Source organism: Pan troglodytes, chromosome 19 (assembly GCF_028858775.2).
Source record: "Pan troglodytes isolate AG18354 chromosome 19, NHGRI_mPanTro3-v2.0_pri, whole genome shotgun sequence".
In the NCBI taxonomy this organism is placed as follows: Eukaryota; Metazoa; Chordata; class Mammalia; order Primates; family Hominidae; genus Pan; species Pan troglodytes.
Window position 1 is genome coordinate 19,293,720 of NC_072417.2, and position 17,455 is coordinate 19,311,174.

A 17,455-nucleotide genomic window follows, 5' to 3' on the forward strand; every position below is an offset into this window, starting at 1 on the left:
TCCTAGGCTTGAGCAATCCTTCCACCTCGGCCTCCTGAGTAGCTAAGACTACAGGCATACACCACCACACTTGGCTAATTCTTTTTTTGAATTTTAGTAGAGAAAGGGTCTCACTTTGTTGCCCAGGCTGGTCTTGAACTCCTGAGGTCAAGCAATCCTCCCTCTTCGGCCTCCCAAAGTATTGGGATTATAGACATAAACCACTGCACCTGGCCCATCAGAGGACTTTTTTTTTTTTGAGATGGAGTTTTGCTCTTTCGCCCAGGCTGGAGTGAAGTGGCGTGAACTTGGCTTGCTGCAATTTCTGCCCCCCGGGGCTCAAGTGATTCTCCTGCCTCAGCCTCCTGAGTAGCTGGGATTACAGGGGCCCACCACCGCGCCTGGCGAATTTTTGTATTTTTAGTACAGACGGGGTTTTGCCATGTTGGCCAGGCTGGTCTCGAACTCCTGACCTCAGATCATCCATCCGCCTCAGACTCCCAAAGTGCTAGAGTTACAGGCATGAGCCACCACGCCTGGCCTCAGAGGACTTTTTAATGTTACTTTGTTTAGTTGCCAAGGTGCCTCTTAGAGGTGGTTACTTGTGTCACTTGACAGATCAGGAAACCAAGGCACAGTGTGGTTTAGTGACCTCCACAGGGTCACATGTTGGGACACAGAGCCCAAGTCTCCTTGTTCCTCTCTCTGACCCTGGACAAGCCTGCCCTCCACAACACTAGGCAATGTTGGAGCCAACTCCATGGAAACAAGGCGGGAGCTAGTGATTTTCAAGTGTAAATTTCTCCTCTAATGCATGTCTGACTTCTGTTCTCTCCTTCCAGCCCTTTATCATTGATGGGTTTAAGTTTGACCTACGGATTTATGTACTGGTGACATCCTGTGACCCTCTCAGGATTTTTGTGTACAATGAAGGACTGGCACGCTTTGCGACAACCTCTTACTCCCGCCCTTGCACAGACAACCTGGTGAGCTAAGGAGACACACTACCTCACCCTACCCCCATAGCGTGATTAAAAAAAAAAATTCTAGTTAAATCCACATCCTCAAGACATTGTGAGTGTCATTTGTTGAGCACTTGCTATGTGCCGGGTTTCATTTAGCGCTGCCAGGATCCCTCAGAGAGAGGGATTATTATCCCCATTTTACAGATGACGAGATTAAAACCCAGAGCATAAGGGACTTGTCCAAGGTCACACTGCTAGGAAGAGGTGAGTCTGGGGCTTGTGGCCAGGTCTGCCTGACTCCAAAGCCAGAACCACAGTTCAGGGGTAATCAAGGAGAAAAGGCCGTGGATGAGCAACCCTGCCATCCCCACCTTTCCTGGACCCCCAGGACTCCTGAAGTTTTTCTCAGGCTGGGCACCACCCAATCTCAGAAAGAACTGGAGTTTCTTTTTTTTTTTTTTTGAGATGGAGTCTCGCTTTGTCGCCTAGGCTGGAGTGCAGTGGCATGATCTCGGCTCATTGCAACCTCTGCCTCCTGGGTTCAAGCGAGTCTCTTACCTCAGCCTCCTAAGTAGCTGGGATTACAGGTGTGCACCACATCCCCGGCTAATTTTTGTATTTTCAGTAGAGATGGGATTTCACCATGTTGGTCAGGCTGGTCTTGAACTCCTGACCTCGTGATCTGCCTGCCTCGGCCTCCCAAAGTGCTGGGATTACAGGCATGAGCCACCATGCCCAGCAGAATTGGAGTTTCTTAGGCTCGAGGCTGCAGGACACCCCTTCTTACTTCCTGTATTTTGCCACACTAAATAAGCCCTAAAACTTCCCTTTCTTTCCATCCCTTCAAGCCCCAGGGGCCATGGGAGGGCACAGGGAGGAAGCAGGGGGCCTGCCCTTCCGAGCTGACCCCACAGATGTGTGTCTTTTTCCCCAGGATGATATCTGCATGCACCTGACTAATTATTCCATTAATAAGCACAGTTCAAATTTCAGTCGAGACACACACTCTGGCAGTAAGAGGTAAGGAAGAGGCTTCATTTTTCTTTCCTTTCCCTACCAACCTCAGAACTGCTTTCTGGGATTCTACCCAAACCCTGTTAGTCCCCATCAGTGTTTCCATCTTGGGTCACATGGTCTGAGAATGTACTCCTTTGCCTCGCAACCCAGAACAAATTCCTTCGTCTCTGCCCTCTTGGCTGTTAATCATTAAAAGAAGGCCCCATCGTAAACCCTGGGAGGCTGGGAGGAGGAGAGATAAACATGAGCTGTTTCCCCAGCAGAATATATACACACACCAAAACATACCCTTATTACAGTTGGCCCTTCTGATATTTCCAAATCAACAGATATTTATTGATCGCTAGTCTGCCACGTGAGAAGGACTTGCCAGGCAGTCATTGCTTGGCCCATGTTCCCCTGGACGTTGCTCTATTAGAGATTCTCAAATGATGTGTCACAGTGCCCTGACATGTGGCTAGCTGGCTTGAAGATTCCTCAGAAGGGGGGAAATTGAGAGCAGTTCATGAGAGTATCTTCACGAGAGGCTTTTCCATTCCTGTTACTGTCTAATCGGGTCTCATTTGAGTTTTAAGAAAACGGGGGACTGAAGAATGTGAACTTGACCAGGTGAAGGAGGAAAGGGAAAAGGAGCAAGTATTTCTGAGGCTTCATGTGTGTTGGGGTCTGTGCTTGGTGCTTTCTGTGCATTTTTTATTGCTGAATTTTTCTTTTCTTTTCTTTTTCTTTTTTTTTTTTTTTGAGACTGAGTCTTGCTCTGTCGCCAGGCTGGAGTGCAGTGGTGCGATCTTGGCTCACTGCAACCTCCGCCTCCCGGGTTCAAGCAATTCTCCTGCCTCAGCCTCCCAAGTAGCTGAGACTATAGGCATGTGCCACCACACCCTGCTAAGTTTTGTATTTTTAGTAGAGACAGGGTTTCAGCATGTTGGCCAGGATGGTCTTGATCTCTTCACCTCGTGATCTGCCCGCCTCAGCCTCCCAAAGTGCTGGGATTACAGGCGTGAGCCACCGCGCCCGGCCTATTCTTGAATTTTTCACAGCAACACTATGGCAAAGGCATTACTATCTGCCCTCTGTAGGTGGAGAACTGTGAGTTAGGTGCCATCTCCATCTTACAGATGAGGAAACTGAGTCTCAGAGGTTGCGTGAGTTGCCCCAGGTCCCGCAGCTGTGACTGCTAGACTGGGTGGAGAAGCGAGGTCTGTTAGACCCCAGAGCTCATTCTCTTTCCGCTGCACCAGGCTTCAAAGGACCGCTGAACAGGCAATTGGTTTGGCTTCAGACCATCAGAGAGGCATGTGACAGTTCATGACCCCCTCAGTGGCAGCATTCCAAAAAGCACACAGAAAATCGCTAAGTTAAGGCTGCTTAAAGGGGATGTGGAAGGCTGGTGGGAGGCAGTCTCCCCCTTTTCCAGAAGATGTCAGCCACCTGTGCTGCCTGAAGCTCTGCGACTTCCTCCTCTCCTCCCCACCTGGGCTGTGGGCACCAGCTGGGCCTCTTGCATTGCTGCGTTCTGAGCGTGGCACTCTGGGAGGTCTAGCTTGTAGTCCCGGCTCTGACACTTGCCAACTAGGCTTGGACAAGTTACTTCATCTCTCTGAGCCTGCACTTCTTGGTCTGGAGGATGAACGTGATGAGACTCCCTGCCCTGCCCTGCCACCTCACAGGGTCTCTGTGAGGTTCAAATGACTTGTGATGGCAACACAGACAGTGTGCGTGGTTACTGTCATTTTTCCTTAGTCTAAGGGCACAGAATGGAAAGGTTCTCATTTTCCTCCTCCAATGAGAATTGGCACCCCAACAGCAGGCCCTGGGCCCTCGGCTGTGATGGAGGGGTGTCTCGGGGTAGCAGAACTAAGGTGAGGTTGCAAGGCTTCAAGTGTTGTTCTGCCTCTTCCATTTCCCCTGTCCTCTTCCTCTGTTCATCTCCCTCTCACCCCACTGTACTTCTCCATCCACTCTCTCCTGGAGCAGCCGTGTGCCCCCGTGGCCTCCGCCTGCCCTTGCTGGGCTCAGCCTGTCTCCTTTGGGCTCCAGGTCCATCTCTCCTCAGTTCCACCTGGACGTCTTCAACTCAGCATTTCCCAGAATGGATGTGTTCTCTCTCCTTGCCTCCACCGCAGCACTCCAAATTGGTCTCCCTGCCCAACTTCCCCATCTCTACCTTCTCATCTCCAGGGGTGGAGAGCTTGGACATTTCTTTTCCTAGTGATAATTTACATACTTGAACCCACTTAATCCTCCTCACAACAACACTATGAAGTTGGCATTATTATCATCCCTATTCTGCATATTAGGAAACTGAGGTGTGAAAAAGTTAAGTAACTTACCTGGGTCGCACAGCTAGGAAGCTGGGATTGAAACCAGGGCTGCCTGACCCCCGAGTTGGTGCCCTTACCCACTAAGCCATGCTGCCCGTGCCATCCACTTCATGGACAGGGCACTGTCTTTTTTTTTTTTTTTTCTTGAGACAGAATCTTGCTCTTGTCACCCCAGACTGGAGTGCAATGGCGCGATCCCGGCTCACTGCAAAACTTGCGACTTCCGGATTCAAGCGATTCTCTTGCCTCAGCCTCTCAAGTAGCTGGGATTACAGGCGCCCACCACCATGCTTGGCTAATTTTTTGTATTTTTACAACCCTCATGGTCAACATCAGCCATCGCCCATAACTATTCTTTGCCCAGTGCACATTTGTCTTTTGTCCCTAGTTGTACTTTGCTCCTTGAGGGTTACAATGGTGCCCTGGCCTTTGGGGTTCTTCCCATAGTGCTGGGCAGAGTTCATTTTTCCTCCTCTCCCTCCCATCTTGTTTCTCCTTTCCTCTTCCTCCTCTCCATCTTTTGAGACAATCTTGTTCTCACACTGACTGTCTCATCTGTCCCAAAGTTGGCGTTTGAGGGCAACTGCCCTCCCTGTCAATACCCCACTGGCGCACAAACTCAGGAGTAGTGCTGCGGTCACAGTGAAGGAGAAGACAGGAAACCTGAAAACCTGGCAGGATTCTGGGGCAGACACCAAGCCATCTTCATCTTTCAGTGTGCTCAGCACATGGCTGGTATTAAATTGAATTGACTTACCACTGGGCATTATGAAATTACACAATAAAGTATATTCATTGTGATGAGCCCTGAGTCATCAAGAAAAGGTTATGTTATATGTTGTCGGGGAGGTGTATAATCTATTTCAGGAAAATTTATTTCCCAATTAGGCAAATTAAATACATTTTCTCCACTTGAAAAAAATTGGCTTAAAGCGATCTGGAAAATCCATTTATGTGCAACACTGTTTTCTGACAATGGCAGGTGGAGGAGGTGGCCTCTATGTTGAGTATCCTTTGCTTATCTGTCTTTATATAAATGCATCCTTGGTTGTTTCACATGTGTGTTGACTCCCTGAATGGTCCTGAGGCTTCCCATGACAGAGGTGACAGTTTCTAGTGTCCCCTCCTTGCATGAGGCTTTGCATGCACCAAAGGCCCTTATCAAATGCTCATTGTCTGGCTGACCCTGCTTCCTCCTTCTTGACCCCTTGGGCTGGGATCTAGTGAGCTTTTGAAACTGCCTGGATGAGCCGTGTCTCTTGTCTTTTTCATTCTTTCTGCTGTTCACTCCCCTGCATCTCCTCCTTCCACACTGCCACTTCCACTTTGGCTGTCTGTGCACATGTGTGTGCATGTGAGGTGGCAAATGTCTGTCCCCACCACTGCCTCTTGGATTTGTGACATCCATCCTCTCTCTGTAATGCCCAGCTCAGAGCTGGCTGAGTACCCACTCAGGTATTTCCTCATGAACTGTTCCACATGAGGTAAACATCTCTGAGTTCATCTGTGATCAGGTGACCAGCTGTCTCCATTTGCCCACGACTGAGGGGTTTCCTGGAATTCAGGACTTGCAATTCTAAAACTGGGACAGTCCAGTTTGCCTGGCACAGTTGGTAACCTTATCTGTGGACATGCCCTGGGGTGCCTTTTCCTTGTGGGCAGCCCTAAAACAAGTCTTCTGTGTCATTAGTGTCCCTAGAATCCCCTCAGATGGCTGAGGTGGGACCCAGGCATCAGTGTTCTTAAAAGGCTGCCCACATGCTTCTAATAAACACCAAAGGCTGAGGAATCATTGCTGCCAAAGTAAAACCATGGTGTCAGGGGGTTTTCTTGACTCATCCCTTCCCCTGCTGATAGATGTTTTCTGGGTCACAGTGAAAGTGAAAGTGTCCTGACCATGTCCTATGTGACTGCATCTGCACCCACCCCGGGGCTCTGGAGACTTGGAGGGTGTGGTCCTGGGATTCCTGGGACCTCGTCTGGCACCGACACAGCCCAGGTGTCACCCTGGCTCCTGGGCGTTCATCCTCGCTGGCTCTGGAGCCTTGTCTCCGCCAGGAGTTTCTGGTTTCCAGCATGCCATGGCCTCGGGTGACCAGAAGCCAGCTACACTGCCTCCTGGACTGTGGTTCCCTTCCAGGAAGCTCTCCACCTTCAGTGCATACATGGAGGACCACAGCTACAACGTGGAGCAGATATGGAGGGATATTGAGGACATCATCATCAAGACCCTCATCTCGGCCCACCCCATCATCAGGCATAACTACCACACCTGCTTCCCCAACCACACACTCAACAGCGCCTGCTTTGAGATCCTGGGCTTTGACATTTTGTTGGACCACAAACTCAAACCCTGGCTGCTGGAGGTAGGGAAGTTTGGGCGAGGGGCAAAAACGAACTCCTGTTATTGGGGCCAGCCCGCTTCAAGGATTCCGCCCTCCCGGCTCACCTAAATTGTTTCAACTTCCCAGGCCACTTCCTCCCGTGGTGCCTGCTGCCTGGGGCTTCTCTCTTAGCTGAGAAGTGGCCACCAGAGGGGGGTAGACAGCTGGAAATTAGAGAATTCCTTTGCCTTCTTGAGGTCCTCTTAGACAAGGAAGTGCTGATCTTAGGCACAGAGTGATTCTAAAGACAGCTCGATCTTTTGTAAGAGTTGTCTCCCAGAAAGGGGCGTTTTTCATCAAAGCTGGGTTGGCAACGTTCAGTATCAGACAGGAGCGACGGTGCCCCACTCTTAGGGGCCTGGATTACTCAGTTCACACACACCAGCAGAGAGCGACCTGGGGCCTGCTGCCACCGAAATGGATGGGGGGCCATGTAGTGAGTTTCCTGCCTCCCCTAGACCCATACGGCAGTGTGAGGAGGAGGAGAAGCTTTCCTGGTGACTGCCTCTCTTCTTGATAGAATTGTCCTCAGGAGCCCTCTCATGTGGCCCTTCAGGGATCAAAGGGTGCTAGTGCCAGGTGCAGTGACACAGGTCAGACTCTGGGGTGGAGAACCCGAGATTACAGGTCAGATTCCTGCAGCTTTGCCCTTCTTCCATTCCCAGCCCTTGTTTCTAGGTGTGGTGGGAAGAGGGATGTGCCTGTTTGCAGCCCTTACCCAAAGAGCAGAATGAGCCATCAGGACCAAGCCCTTCAAAAACTTCTAGAAATCTGCAAATGTCACATGGTGCCTCCAAACAATACAGACTTTTCAGTGGGCGGGAATGAGTCCTTTCCTTCCTCCCACCTGTCTCCCCTCCACCCTGGCCAGGCTCCTGAATGCCACTCCTCTCTACCTCCTATGTCCAAGCCTGTCCCTTTGGGAAGTACCCCTTCTATCCTGCTCTCTGGATGCCCAGTGCATATGAGAGAACACATGCACCCCAGATGGAGTGGAACACACACACCAAAGAGAGGGTAACCCTGATATTCCCAAAGAAGAAAGGCCTGAGATAAAAGCTGGTTTAACTAGAGGGAGTTCTGCTTCCTCCTTTTTTCACTGTGGCTCTAGTCCGGATGCTCTCTCTACCCTCCCTTTCATCTTGGTAGTGAGGGCCCTGAGGTGGGCTTTGGTAGCGCCCTGGAGGTGGCACCTCGGCTTCACTCTCTGCTTTCATTCTGGACGGCTTTGTCACCAGCTGCCAATCTTGCCCTCACAGGTCAACCACTCTCCAAGCTTCTCCACCGACTCTCGGTTGGATAAAGAGGTGAAAGATGGTCTGCTGTATGACACCTTAGTCCTGATCAACCTGGAAAGCTGTGACAAGAAGAAAGTCTTGGAGGAGGAGAGACAACGGGAGCAGTTCCTGCAGCAGTGTTGTTCTGGGGAGATGAGGTACATTCGCACTCCCCAGCCTTGCGGGGCTCTCTCTCTGACTCCCCTGCTCCCAGTAAGAATGGTCTGTCCTGGGCCGGGTGCAGTGGCTCACACCTGTAATCCCAGCACTTTGGGAGGCTGAGGCAGGCAGATCATCTGAGGTCAGGAGTTCGAGACCAGGCTGGCCAACATGGTGAAACCCCGTCTCTACTAAAAATACAAAAAAATTAGCCGGGTATGGTGGCGCATGCTTATAATCCCAGCTACTCAGGAGACTGAGGCAGGAGAATTGCTTGAACTTGGGAGACAGAGGTTGCAGTGAGCCGAGATCACACCATTGCACTTCAGCCTGGGCGACAGAGCAAGACTCTGTCTCAAAATAAATAAATAAAAGAATGGTCTGTCTTCCTCCAAATTATGACTCGACAGCCTACTAGTTATGTGGCCTTTCTGTCACTTCTCTGAGCCTCAGTGATCTTTCTATGAAATGGAGCTATGATACATAAGGTTGTTGGGCGAATTAAATGAGATAATGCATATAAAAGGCTTAGCATAGTGCCTGGCACTATAATATATATCGAAGGCTATTACAATCTTGCCTGGAGTTGGAGGGGGTCATTTTAACAAACGATAATCCCATTTGGAAAATGAGTTTATATTGGCAGAATGTAGCAGTTTGAATAGTTTTACTCTGAATATTCCTTTGTTCCTAGAAATAGGAGATTAAGTTACAGATATATAGCTATATATAATGGATAGAAATTAATTAATACTAGGTGAAGCTTTAGGAATTACCAGTATAAAAACAAGACCATTCCTTTTTTTTTTTAACTATAAAGAAAGATGTGTCTGTCCTTCTCCATGTTCCCCTGTTGCCAGGAGCTAACGTCTCCTGCTTCCTGTTGGGCAGCCCTTGCCTTGTAACTGGGATTTCCATTCTGAAGAGTGATTCTAGTGTCTGGAGACTCTGAGCCTAGTCAAGGGGATCCTTTGTTGCTTTTCAGACCCCACTACAGCCCCCTGCACTCCTCATGGGCAGAACCAGTCTAATCCTTTGGGGTTGAGTTTCTGGAACTGATGCCATAAATAGCATTTATGTTTGGATGGCACAGTGTTTCTCAGGCACTTGCACTGTCTTCCCTGTAAGGAGCGGGTAGGTAGGTAGGGTGGAGTGCTGTGTGGCCTTGTTCTGAAAGCTAAGGAAATCAAGACTGCAGAAAGGGAACTGACTTGTACAAGGTCACCCTGCTGGTAAATGACAGCTCTGGACCCAGAGCCCAGTGAGTCTGCCGCCTGGGATTCCAGGATGCCTTCCATCATGGCCTGCCATCTCTAAACTCCTCGAGAAGGAGGCAGTGTCCTGTTGAGGAGCAGCTGTCAGGTTAAGGGCCTTCTCTGAATCAGTCTCCTCATTATTTGGCCCTGGATATTTCTGTGGCTCTGGGTTTCCCTGCTGTAAAAGGGGGCTTATCATTTCTCCCTGTCTGACCCCCACTTCCCCCAGGGGGCTGTGAGGAAGAATGAGATCATTGCAGCTCGTAAATGGTCATCAAGGTCATCCAGGAAGCCCTCAAATTTGGCAAAAGTGCAAGTTGCCACTCTGTAGAAAAGGGTAATCAGGGCTGTGAATGGGAAGGTGGCGACAGTCTGCCTAGTCAGAGCTAAGCCGAGTAGAAAATGGGTTTTACTTGGAACAGGACAGAATTTGGTGAGTTGTTAGAAAGACTGTGCTAACCAGCTTTTAGTGCATTACGACGTTGGCTGTCCCAGGAGGGCTAGAATCTCCTTTCAGGGAAACAGTCATGCATTTATTTAGCAAATCCTGATTGACCGCCATTATGTGCAAGGCCTCCATCTGGCCCTAGACGACCTCCAGCTTGGACATATCCCTTCCAGGCTTTGTCCCAAGAAAACCTGACAGCAGCCCCATGTTCTGCTTCCCAACAGGATTGAGGAAGCCAAGGGTTTCCGGGCCGTGCAGTTAAAGAAAACTGAAACGTATGAGAAGGAAAACTGTGGAGGGTTCCGACTGATTTATCCCAGTCTGAATTCGGAGAAGTATGAGAAGTTTTTCCAGGACAACAACTCCCTCTTCCAGAATACTGTTGCTTCCAGGGCTCGGGAGGAGTATGCCCGGTAGGAAGACATCTGGGATGAGGTCGGTGGGGGGGTTCTGGGGATTGTGTGTGATCTTTTGGCTGACTGGCCTGGAGTGGCAGAGAGAGTCCCCAACCATGAAAGTTGCCAGAGCAGCCAGGCGCCGTGGCTCACGCCTGTAGTCCTAGCACTTTAGGAGGCCAAGGCAGGTGGGTGGCATGAGCCCAGGAGTTCAAGACCAGACTGGGCAACATGGCGAAACCCCATCTCTACAAAACAACAAAAAGGAAAATTAGCTGGGCATGGTTGCAGGTGCCTATACTGCCAGCTACTCAGGAGGCTGAGGTAGGAGAATCACCTGAGCCTAGGGGGTGGAAGCTGCAGGGAGCTGTGATTGCACCCCTGCACTCCAGCGTGGGTGTCAGTGTCAGACCTTGTCTCAAAGAAAAGCAAAAAAAGAAAGTTGCCAGATGAACATCTGCCCTGGTCTCGCAAGGACAAGGAATTGGAAGATTCCCTATGTGAAGTGGAGAGAAGTAGCTCTTTCTAGAAACTCACTCCTGAGGATAGCCACCCCCTCAAAGCTGTCTCATGGATTCACACAGGCGTAAACTCCAGGAGCTGGAGGGACTCATCCACTGAGTCCAGTCCTCTCCTACCAGCTCATTTTGTGGAAAGAGAAGGCAGAGCAGAGGAGGGATCACATATAAAGATGATGACAGGCCAGGCGCGGTGGCTCACGCCTGTAATCCCAGCACTTTGGGAGGCCGAGGCAGGTGGATCACGAGGTCAGGTGTTCAAGATCAGCCTGGCCAAGATGGTGAAACCCCGTCTCTACTAAAAATACAAGAAATTAGCCGAGAGTGGTGGCATGCTCCTGTAATCCCAGCTACTCTGGAGGCTGAGGCAGAGAATTAAACCTGGAGGGGCAGAGGTTGCAGTGAGCTGAGATTGTGCCACTGCACTCCAGCCTGGGGGACAGAGCGAGACTCCATCTCAAAAAAAAAAAAAAAGATGACAGAAGAGGGACCAGAACTCCCCTGTGTCCTGATTCATGAGACTGAGTTATTTCTGCTATATTATGTCACCTTTTGTCCACTCTCAGCATCCATTGGCTAGACAGGCCCAGCACATGAAATGGCGCAATATGAGAGCCTCTGGCGTTAGCCTCCTACCCAGACCCTCTCCCCAGCACCTGCCATGGATGGGAACTGGCCTGCTGGGAAGTGGGGAACAAATAGGGCTGTGATGGACTAGGGAATAGCCCCCTTACTGCACATCTCTCCTTGGATGCTATTCCCACCCAGGGGATGGTATGGTTGGCAGAATGATGCTTTCCTCCACACCCTGCTCCTTGACATTCAATCACTTGTGCAGACTGGATATGTTGGAGGAGGGAATGTGGAACTTGCTAACTTTTCGCCCAGTCATGTCCATCCCTCAAGGAGAATGCCTGCCTGCGCAGCGCATTTCTAACCCCCATGATGTTCACTTGTTCTTCATGGGCAGGCAACTGATCCAGGAGCTGAGACTAAAACGGGAGAAAAAGCCCTTCCAAATGAAGAAGAAGGTAGAGATGCAGGGGGAATCGGCAGGCGAGCAAGTGAGAAAGAAGGGCATGAGGGGCTGGCAACAGAAACAACAGCAGAAAGACAAGGCCGCCACCCAAGCCTCCAAACAGGTAAACCTGGATCGAGGGGAACACACGTAGCCAACACCCTTCCCCACCTGGGCCTGATCCGTGGAGGGGTGCTGAGGAGACCACTGCTCAGAGCCCAGACACACCAAAAGGCTGTGCAGAGGGCTGGGCAACGACGGGGCAGTGCGGGGAGCCCTGAAGGCACACAGGAGCCGGCATCTTTTAGAGGATCCCTCAATCCAGGCAGCAGAGGACTCTCACCGGTCTGTCCTGCTTGCCTCCTCCAGTAGGAGTAAGAGCAGCCAGGCCATGCTGGGAGGCTGAGCATGAACCTTATTTAGGGAGCGGGCTTCAGGAGTGCATGTACTCCTGGTCCTCAACTGCAGCTTGGGTTGGAATGCTCCCCTCTAGCAGGCCAGGGCACAGTAGAGAGAGCAGGCCACTGGGAAGAGCTTCTGGGAACAGGACTCTCAGAACATTACATGGGATGTCGGTCATGGCTGGGTCTCTCCTCCTCTGTGCAAAGCGTGGACCAGTCCTGGCTGTGGGTCAGCTATCCAGCTGGCCTGTGGTCTGTCTACGCCTTCTCTGCTTAGCACTCTCTTCTAGCTCAGTGGGAAGATTCAGCTGAGTTTTCAGTCCATCTACTTTGTCTCAAAGGCTCACCTGGATTAGAGCAGGGATTTTTGTTTCGTATTATTCAACTTTGTTAGGGTCACAGACCCTTTAAGAATCTGATAAAAGCTATGGAATCTCTTGCCAGAAAGTACACAATGCACAGTTTTTAAACTGCAATTTCAAGTGGCTCAGAGACCCTGTGAGCTATCCATGAGTCCTCTAAGGGTCCCAGAATTCCAGGTTGAGAGCCCCACATTAGAGAGACTTTACTATCGACTGCTTTCCTTCTCCTCATCTCTTTTTCACCTACCCCTGGGTGCAGATGAATCTGGAAGTGGATAGAGCTGGGTTCCCATGGCTGTGTGTTGTGGTTTCTTCCTCCCTCAGTACATCCAGCCATTGACATTAGTATCCTACACACCTGACTTGCTCTTGAGTGTCAGAGATGAAAGGAAAAATGAAACAGACAGCAGCCTCAACCAGGAGGCTCCCACGAAGGAGGCCAGCTCTGTTTTCCCCAAGCTGACGTCTGCGAAGCCCTTCAGTTCTGTACCCGATCTGAGGAATATCAATCTCAGCAGCTCGGAGTTGGAGCCTGGTAAACCCAACTTCAGCATCAAGGAGGCCAAGTCTGCCTCTGCAGTGAACGTATTCACTGGCACTGTGGTAAGTAATGAGCCGAGCTCTGGGAGGGAGTGGTGGGAGTCTTGCTTACTGGTCCTTTCTCTACCCCCAACTTGCTGTGACCCTTTGAGTAAGCCACTGAGCCTCCCTGGGCCTTGGTGTCTCCCCTTGAGAAGCCCACACTGTGGAATGGCATAGCTGCTGGGAGGACCGGCATTTAGGAAGATGCTCTTGTGCGTCCCCTCTTGGGAGGCAGGTTATCCCCTGGAGTGGTTCCTAGAGCTGCTGTGGCAAATTGCCTCCAACTTGGTGGAGGCAACACCGTTTATTCTCTCGCAGTTCTTGAGGCTGGAAGTCCGAAACCAAGGTGTTGGCAGGACCATGCTCCATCTCAGGGCTCTAGATGGAGGATCCTTCCTTGCTTCTTGCTGGATTCTGTCTGGTGGCTGCTGAGTGCTTGGCAGTCCTTGGTTTGTGGCAGCATAACTCCAATCTCTGCCTCTGGTGTCATGTGGCTTTCTTCTCTGTGCTTCTCCTCTGTGTATCTTATTTTTTTTTTGAGACAAGGTCTGGCTCTGTTACCTAGGCTGGGGTGCAGTGGTGCAATCTCCGCTCACTGCAACCTCTGCCTCCCATGCTCAAGCCATCCTCTCGCCTCAGCCTCCCAAGTAGCTGGGACTGCAGGCACACACCACCATGCCGGGCTAATTTTTTTATTTTTTGTCGAGAAGGTTTCACCATGTTGCCCAGGCTGGTCTTGAACTCATGAGCTCAAGCCTCCTAAAGTGTTGGTATTACAGACGTGAGCCACCACACCTGGCCTTCCCCTGTGTATCTTTACATGGCCTTCTTATAAGGACACCAATCATTGGATTTAGGGCCTACCCTAATCCAGTGTGATCTCATAATCATACCTTTGACTAATCATAACTGCAAAGACTCTCTCTCCAAATAAGGTCACATTCTGAGAGGTTCTATCCAATTGGACATGAATTTTGGTAGTACACCTTTGAACTCAGCACAGCCTAAACAGTATTTCTCAAACTCTGTTGATGTATGGACACCTTGTTTTGAAGGAAAGAAAACTCTCTCAGACCCCCATTGTAGACTTAAATTATTTTTATGAATATATACAAGCATAAAAGCAGACATAAAATCTTTATACTTAGAGCACTTAGGCAACCATAGAACCAAACCAAAACAAATAGCACCAATAAAATTTAAATAAATAAAAGCTGAGTGCAGTGGCTCATGCCTGTTATCCCAGCACTTTGGGAGGCCGAAGCAGGTGGATCACTGGAGGTCAGGAGTTTGAGACCAGCTTGGCCAACATGGTGAAACCCCATCTCTACTAAAATACAAAAATTAGCCAGGCGTGATGGTGCATGCCTGTAATTTCAGCTACTTGGGAGGCTAAGACAACAGAATTGCTTGAACCCGGTAGGTGGAGGTTGCAGTGAGCCCAGATCATGCCACTGCACTCCAGTCTGGGCAACAGAGTGAGACTCTATCTAAAAAAAAAAAAAAATTTTTTTTAAATAAAAAATATTCACTTAAGGTGACAGTTGACTTTCTATTTTGCAGAAACGAAGTTGCCACATGAACGTGGTACTAACTGCCCTAGCACAGATCTCTTTGTGTTCCTCCCACTGAAGCCCACCAAGGGCTGACCCTACTGTAATTACTGGAAAATCTTCAGCATTGTTGGGCCTTCATTTGGACCAAGTGCAGTAGAGAGTAGGGCAATGCTTTTCAAAATTTTTCACCATAGCCCACAGTAAGAAATCCACTTTATTTCACAATCCATCACCCCCGCCCCCCCTCCCACACACACACCTGGAAAAAAGTTTCTAAAACAGTGCTTAGGCATACTACATATGATACCTCAATTAACATTTTCTATTCTGTGCTATTCTGTCTGTTCTATTCTTGGAAAAAGTACCAGTTAAGGCTAGGTGCAGTGGCTCACACCTGTAATCCCAGCCCTTTAGGAGGCCGAGGTGGGTGGATCACCTGTGGTCAGGAGTTCAAGACCAGCCTCGGCAACATGATGAAACCCCGTCTCTACAAAAATACAAAAATTAGCTGGGCATGATGGTGGGTGCCTACAATCCCGTCTACTTGGGAGGCTGAGGCGGAAGAATCACTTGAACCCAGGAGGTGGAGGTTGCAATGAGCCAAGATCGTGCCATTGCACTCCAGCCTGGGTGACAGAGCGAGACTCTGTCTCAAAAAAAAAAGAAAAAAGAAAAAAAAAGTACCAGTTACAACCTACCAGATTAATTCATGATTTCATAGGTTTACAACCCATGGTTTGAAAAGCACCTTTAAGAGAGTATGTTTTGCAGCTTCATAATTTCTTGGGCATATGCCACTAAAAGCACAGTGAACAGAAGCAAAAATAGACAAATGAGACCATGTCAAACTGAAAGCTTTTGCACAGTAAAGGCAACAACCAACAGAGTGAAAAGGCAACTTGGGCAATGGGAGAAAATATTTGCAAACCAGGGCAGGGTGCAGTGGCTCACGCCTGTAATCCCAGCACTTTGGGAGGCCAAGGTGGGAGGATCACCTGAGGTCAGGAGTTCAAGACCAGCCTGGCCAACGTGGTGAAACCCCAATTCTACTAAAAATACAAAACCTAGCCTGGCCCACGTGGTGAAACCCCATTTCTACTAAAAATACAAAACCTAGCCAGGCGTGGTGGTGCGCGCTTGTAATCCCAGCTACTCGGGGAGCTGAGGCAGGAGAATCGCTTGAACCTGGGAGGCAGAGGTTGCAGTGAGCTGAGATCATGCCACTGCCCCACAGCCTGGGCAATAGAGCAAGACTCTGTCTCAAAAAAAAAAAAAGAAAAGAAAAAGTATATATATTTACAAACCATGTGTCTGATAAGGGATTTGCCTTAGTCTGTTCAGGCTGCTGTAACCAAATGCCTTAGACTGGGTAATTTATAAACAACAGAAATTTATTTCTTACAGTTCTGGAGGCTGAGAAGTCCAAGATCAAGGTGCTGGCAAGTTTGATGTCTGGTGAGGGCCTATTCCTCATAGACGGCAGCTTCTTGCTGTGTCCTCACACGGTGGAAGGAGCTAGTTAACTCTCTGAGGCTTCTTTTATAAGGGTACTGATTCCATTCATGAGGGTTCTGCCCTTACCACCTAGTCATCGCCCAAAGGCCCCACCTCTTATTACCATCACCTTGGGGGTTAGCACTTCAACATGAATTTTGGGGGGACATCAGCATTCACACCACAGCAGGCTTAATATCCAGCATATATGAAGAATTCCTACATCTCAACAGCAACAAAAATGCAATTTAAAAATAGACAAAGGACTTGAACAAACATTTTTCTAAAGAAGATAAACAAATGGTCAATAGCATGAAAAGATGCTCAACATCACTAGTCATCAGGGAAATGCACATCAAAACCATGAAATATCACCTCATAGCTGTTAGGATGGTCATTACTTTTAAAAAAATGAAAAACAGAAAATAAGCCTCGGTGAGGATGTGGAGATATTGGAATCTTTCTGCACTGTTGATGGGAATGTAAAATGCTGCAGCCTCTAAGGAAACAGTGTGGAGCTTCCTCAAAAAATTGAAAATAGGGCTAAGTGCAGTGGCTCATGCCTGTAATCCCAGCACTTTGGGACGCTGAGGCAGACAGATCACTTAAGGCCAGGAGTTCAAGACCAGCCTGGCCAACATCATGAAACCCCATCTCTACTAAAAATACAAAAATTAGCCAGGCATAGTGGCATATACATGTAATGCCAGCTCCTCGGGAGGCTGAGGCAGGAGAATTGCTTGAACCCGGGAGGCAGGTTTACAGTGAGCCAAGATCGCGCCACTGCACTCCAGCCTGGGCAACAGAGTTAGACTCTTGTCTAAAAAAAAAAAAAAAATTAAAAATAGAATTACCCTATAATCTAACCATCCCACTCCTGGGTATATACCCAAAATAATTGAAAACAGGATCTCAAAAAGATATTTGCACACCCATGTTCATTGCAGCATTTTTCATAATAACCAAGAGGTAGAAGCAACCCAAATGCCCGTCAACCACAGATAAATGAATAAAGAAAATGTGGTATATACATATAATGAAATATTATTCAGCCTTAAAAAAGAGAGAAATCCTGTCAAATGCTACAACAGGACTTACCCTTGAGGATGTTTATGCTAAGTCAAAGAAGCTAGTCACAAAAAGATAAATACTGTTATGATTCCACTTCTGTGAAGTATCTAGAGTAGCCCCTCTTAGAAAGTGGAATCATGGTTGCCAGGGACTGGGTGGAGGGAGAGAAGGGGGAATTGTCTAATAAATACAGAAGTTAAGTTTCACAAGGTGCAAAAGTTCTAGAGATCTCTTGCACAACAAATGTGC

At 49.0% G+C, this 17,455-nt stretch overlaps 1 protein-coding gene across 15 annotated transcripts in view; it reads left to right on the forward strand.

Annotated features, from left to right (window-relative positions):
- Window positions 1-17,455, forward strand: part of TTLL6 (tubulin tyrosine ligase like 6) — a 55,016-nt gene that overhangs the window by 19,158 nt on the left and 18,403 nt on the right. For 14 of the 15 annotated variants that reach the window (XR_010152793.1, XM_063798285.1, XM_063798292.1 and 11 more), the window contains 7 exons: window positions 822-965; window positions 1,879-1,964; window positions 6,426-6,651; window positions 7,929-8,104; window positions 10,034-10,222; window positions 11,693-11,864; window positions 12,828-13,106. Coding sequence is in view for 14 of the 15 variants with exons in the window: in XM_063798285.1 (XP_063654355.1) it covers window positions 822-965; window positions 1,879-1,964; window positions 6,426-6,651; window positions 7,929-8,104; window positions 10,034-10,222; window positions 11,693-11,864; window positions 12,828-13,106 (1,272 nt within the window). In the remaining variant the exon portion in view is untranslated. Of the gene's footprint in view, window positions 1-821; window positions 966-1,878; window positions 1,965-3,703; window positions 3,824-6,425; window positions 6,652-7,928; window positions 8,105-10,033; window positions 10,223-11,692; window positions 11,865-12,827; window positions 13,107-17,455 lie in introns of those variants that run through there. The other variant, XM_054671224.2, reaches the window with a different exon arrangement.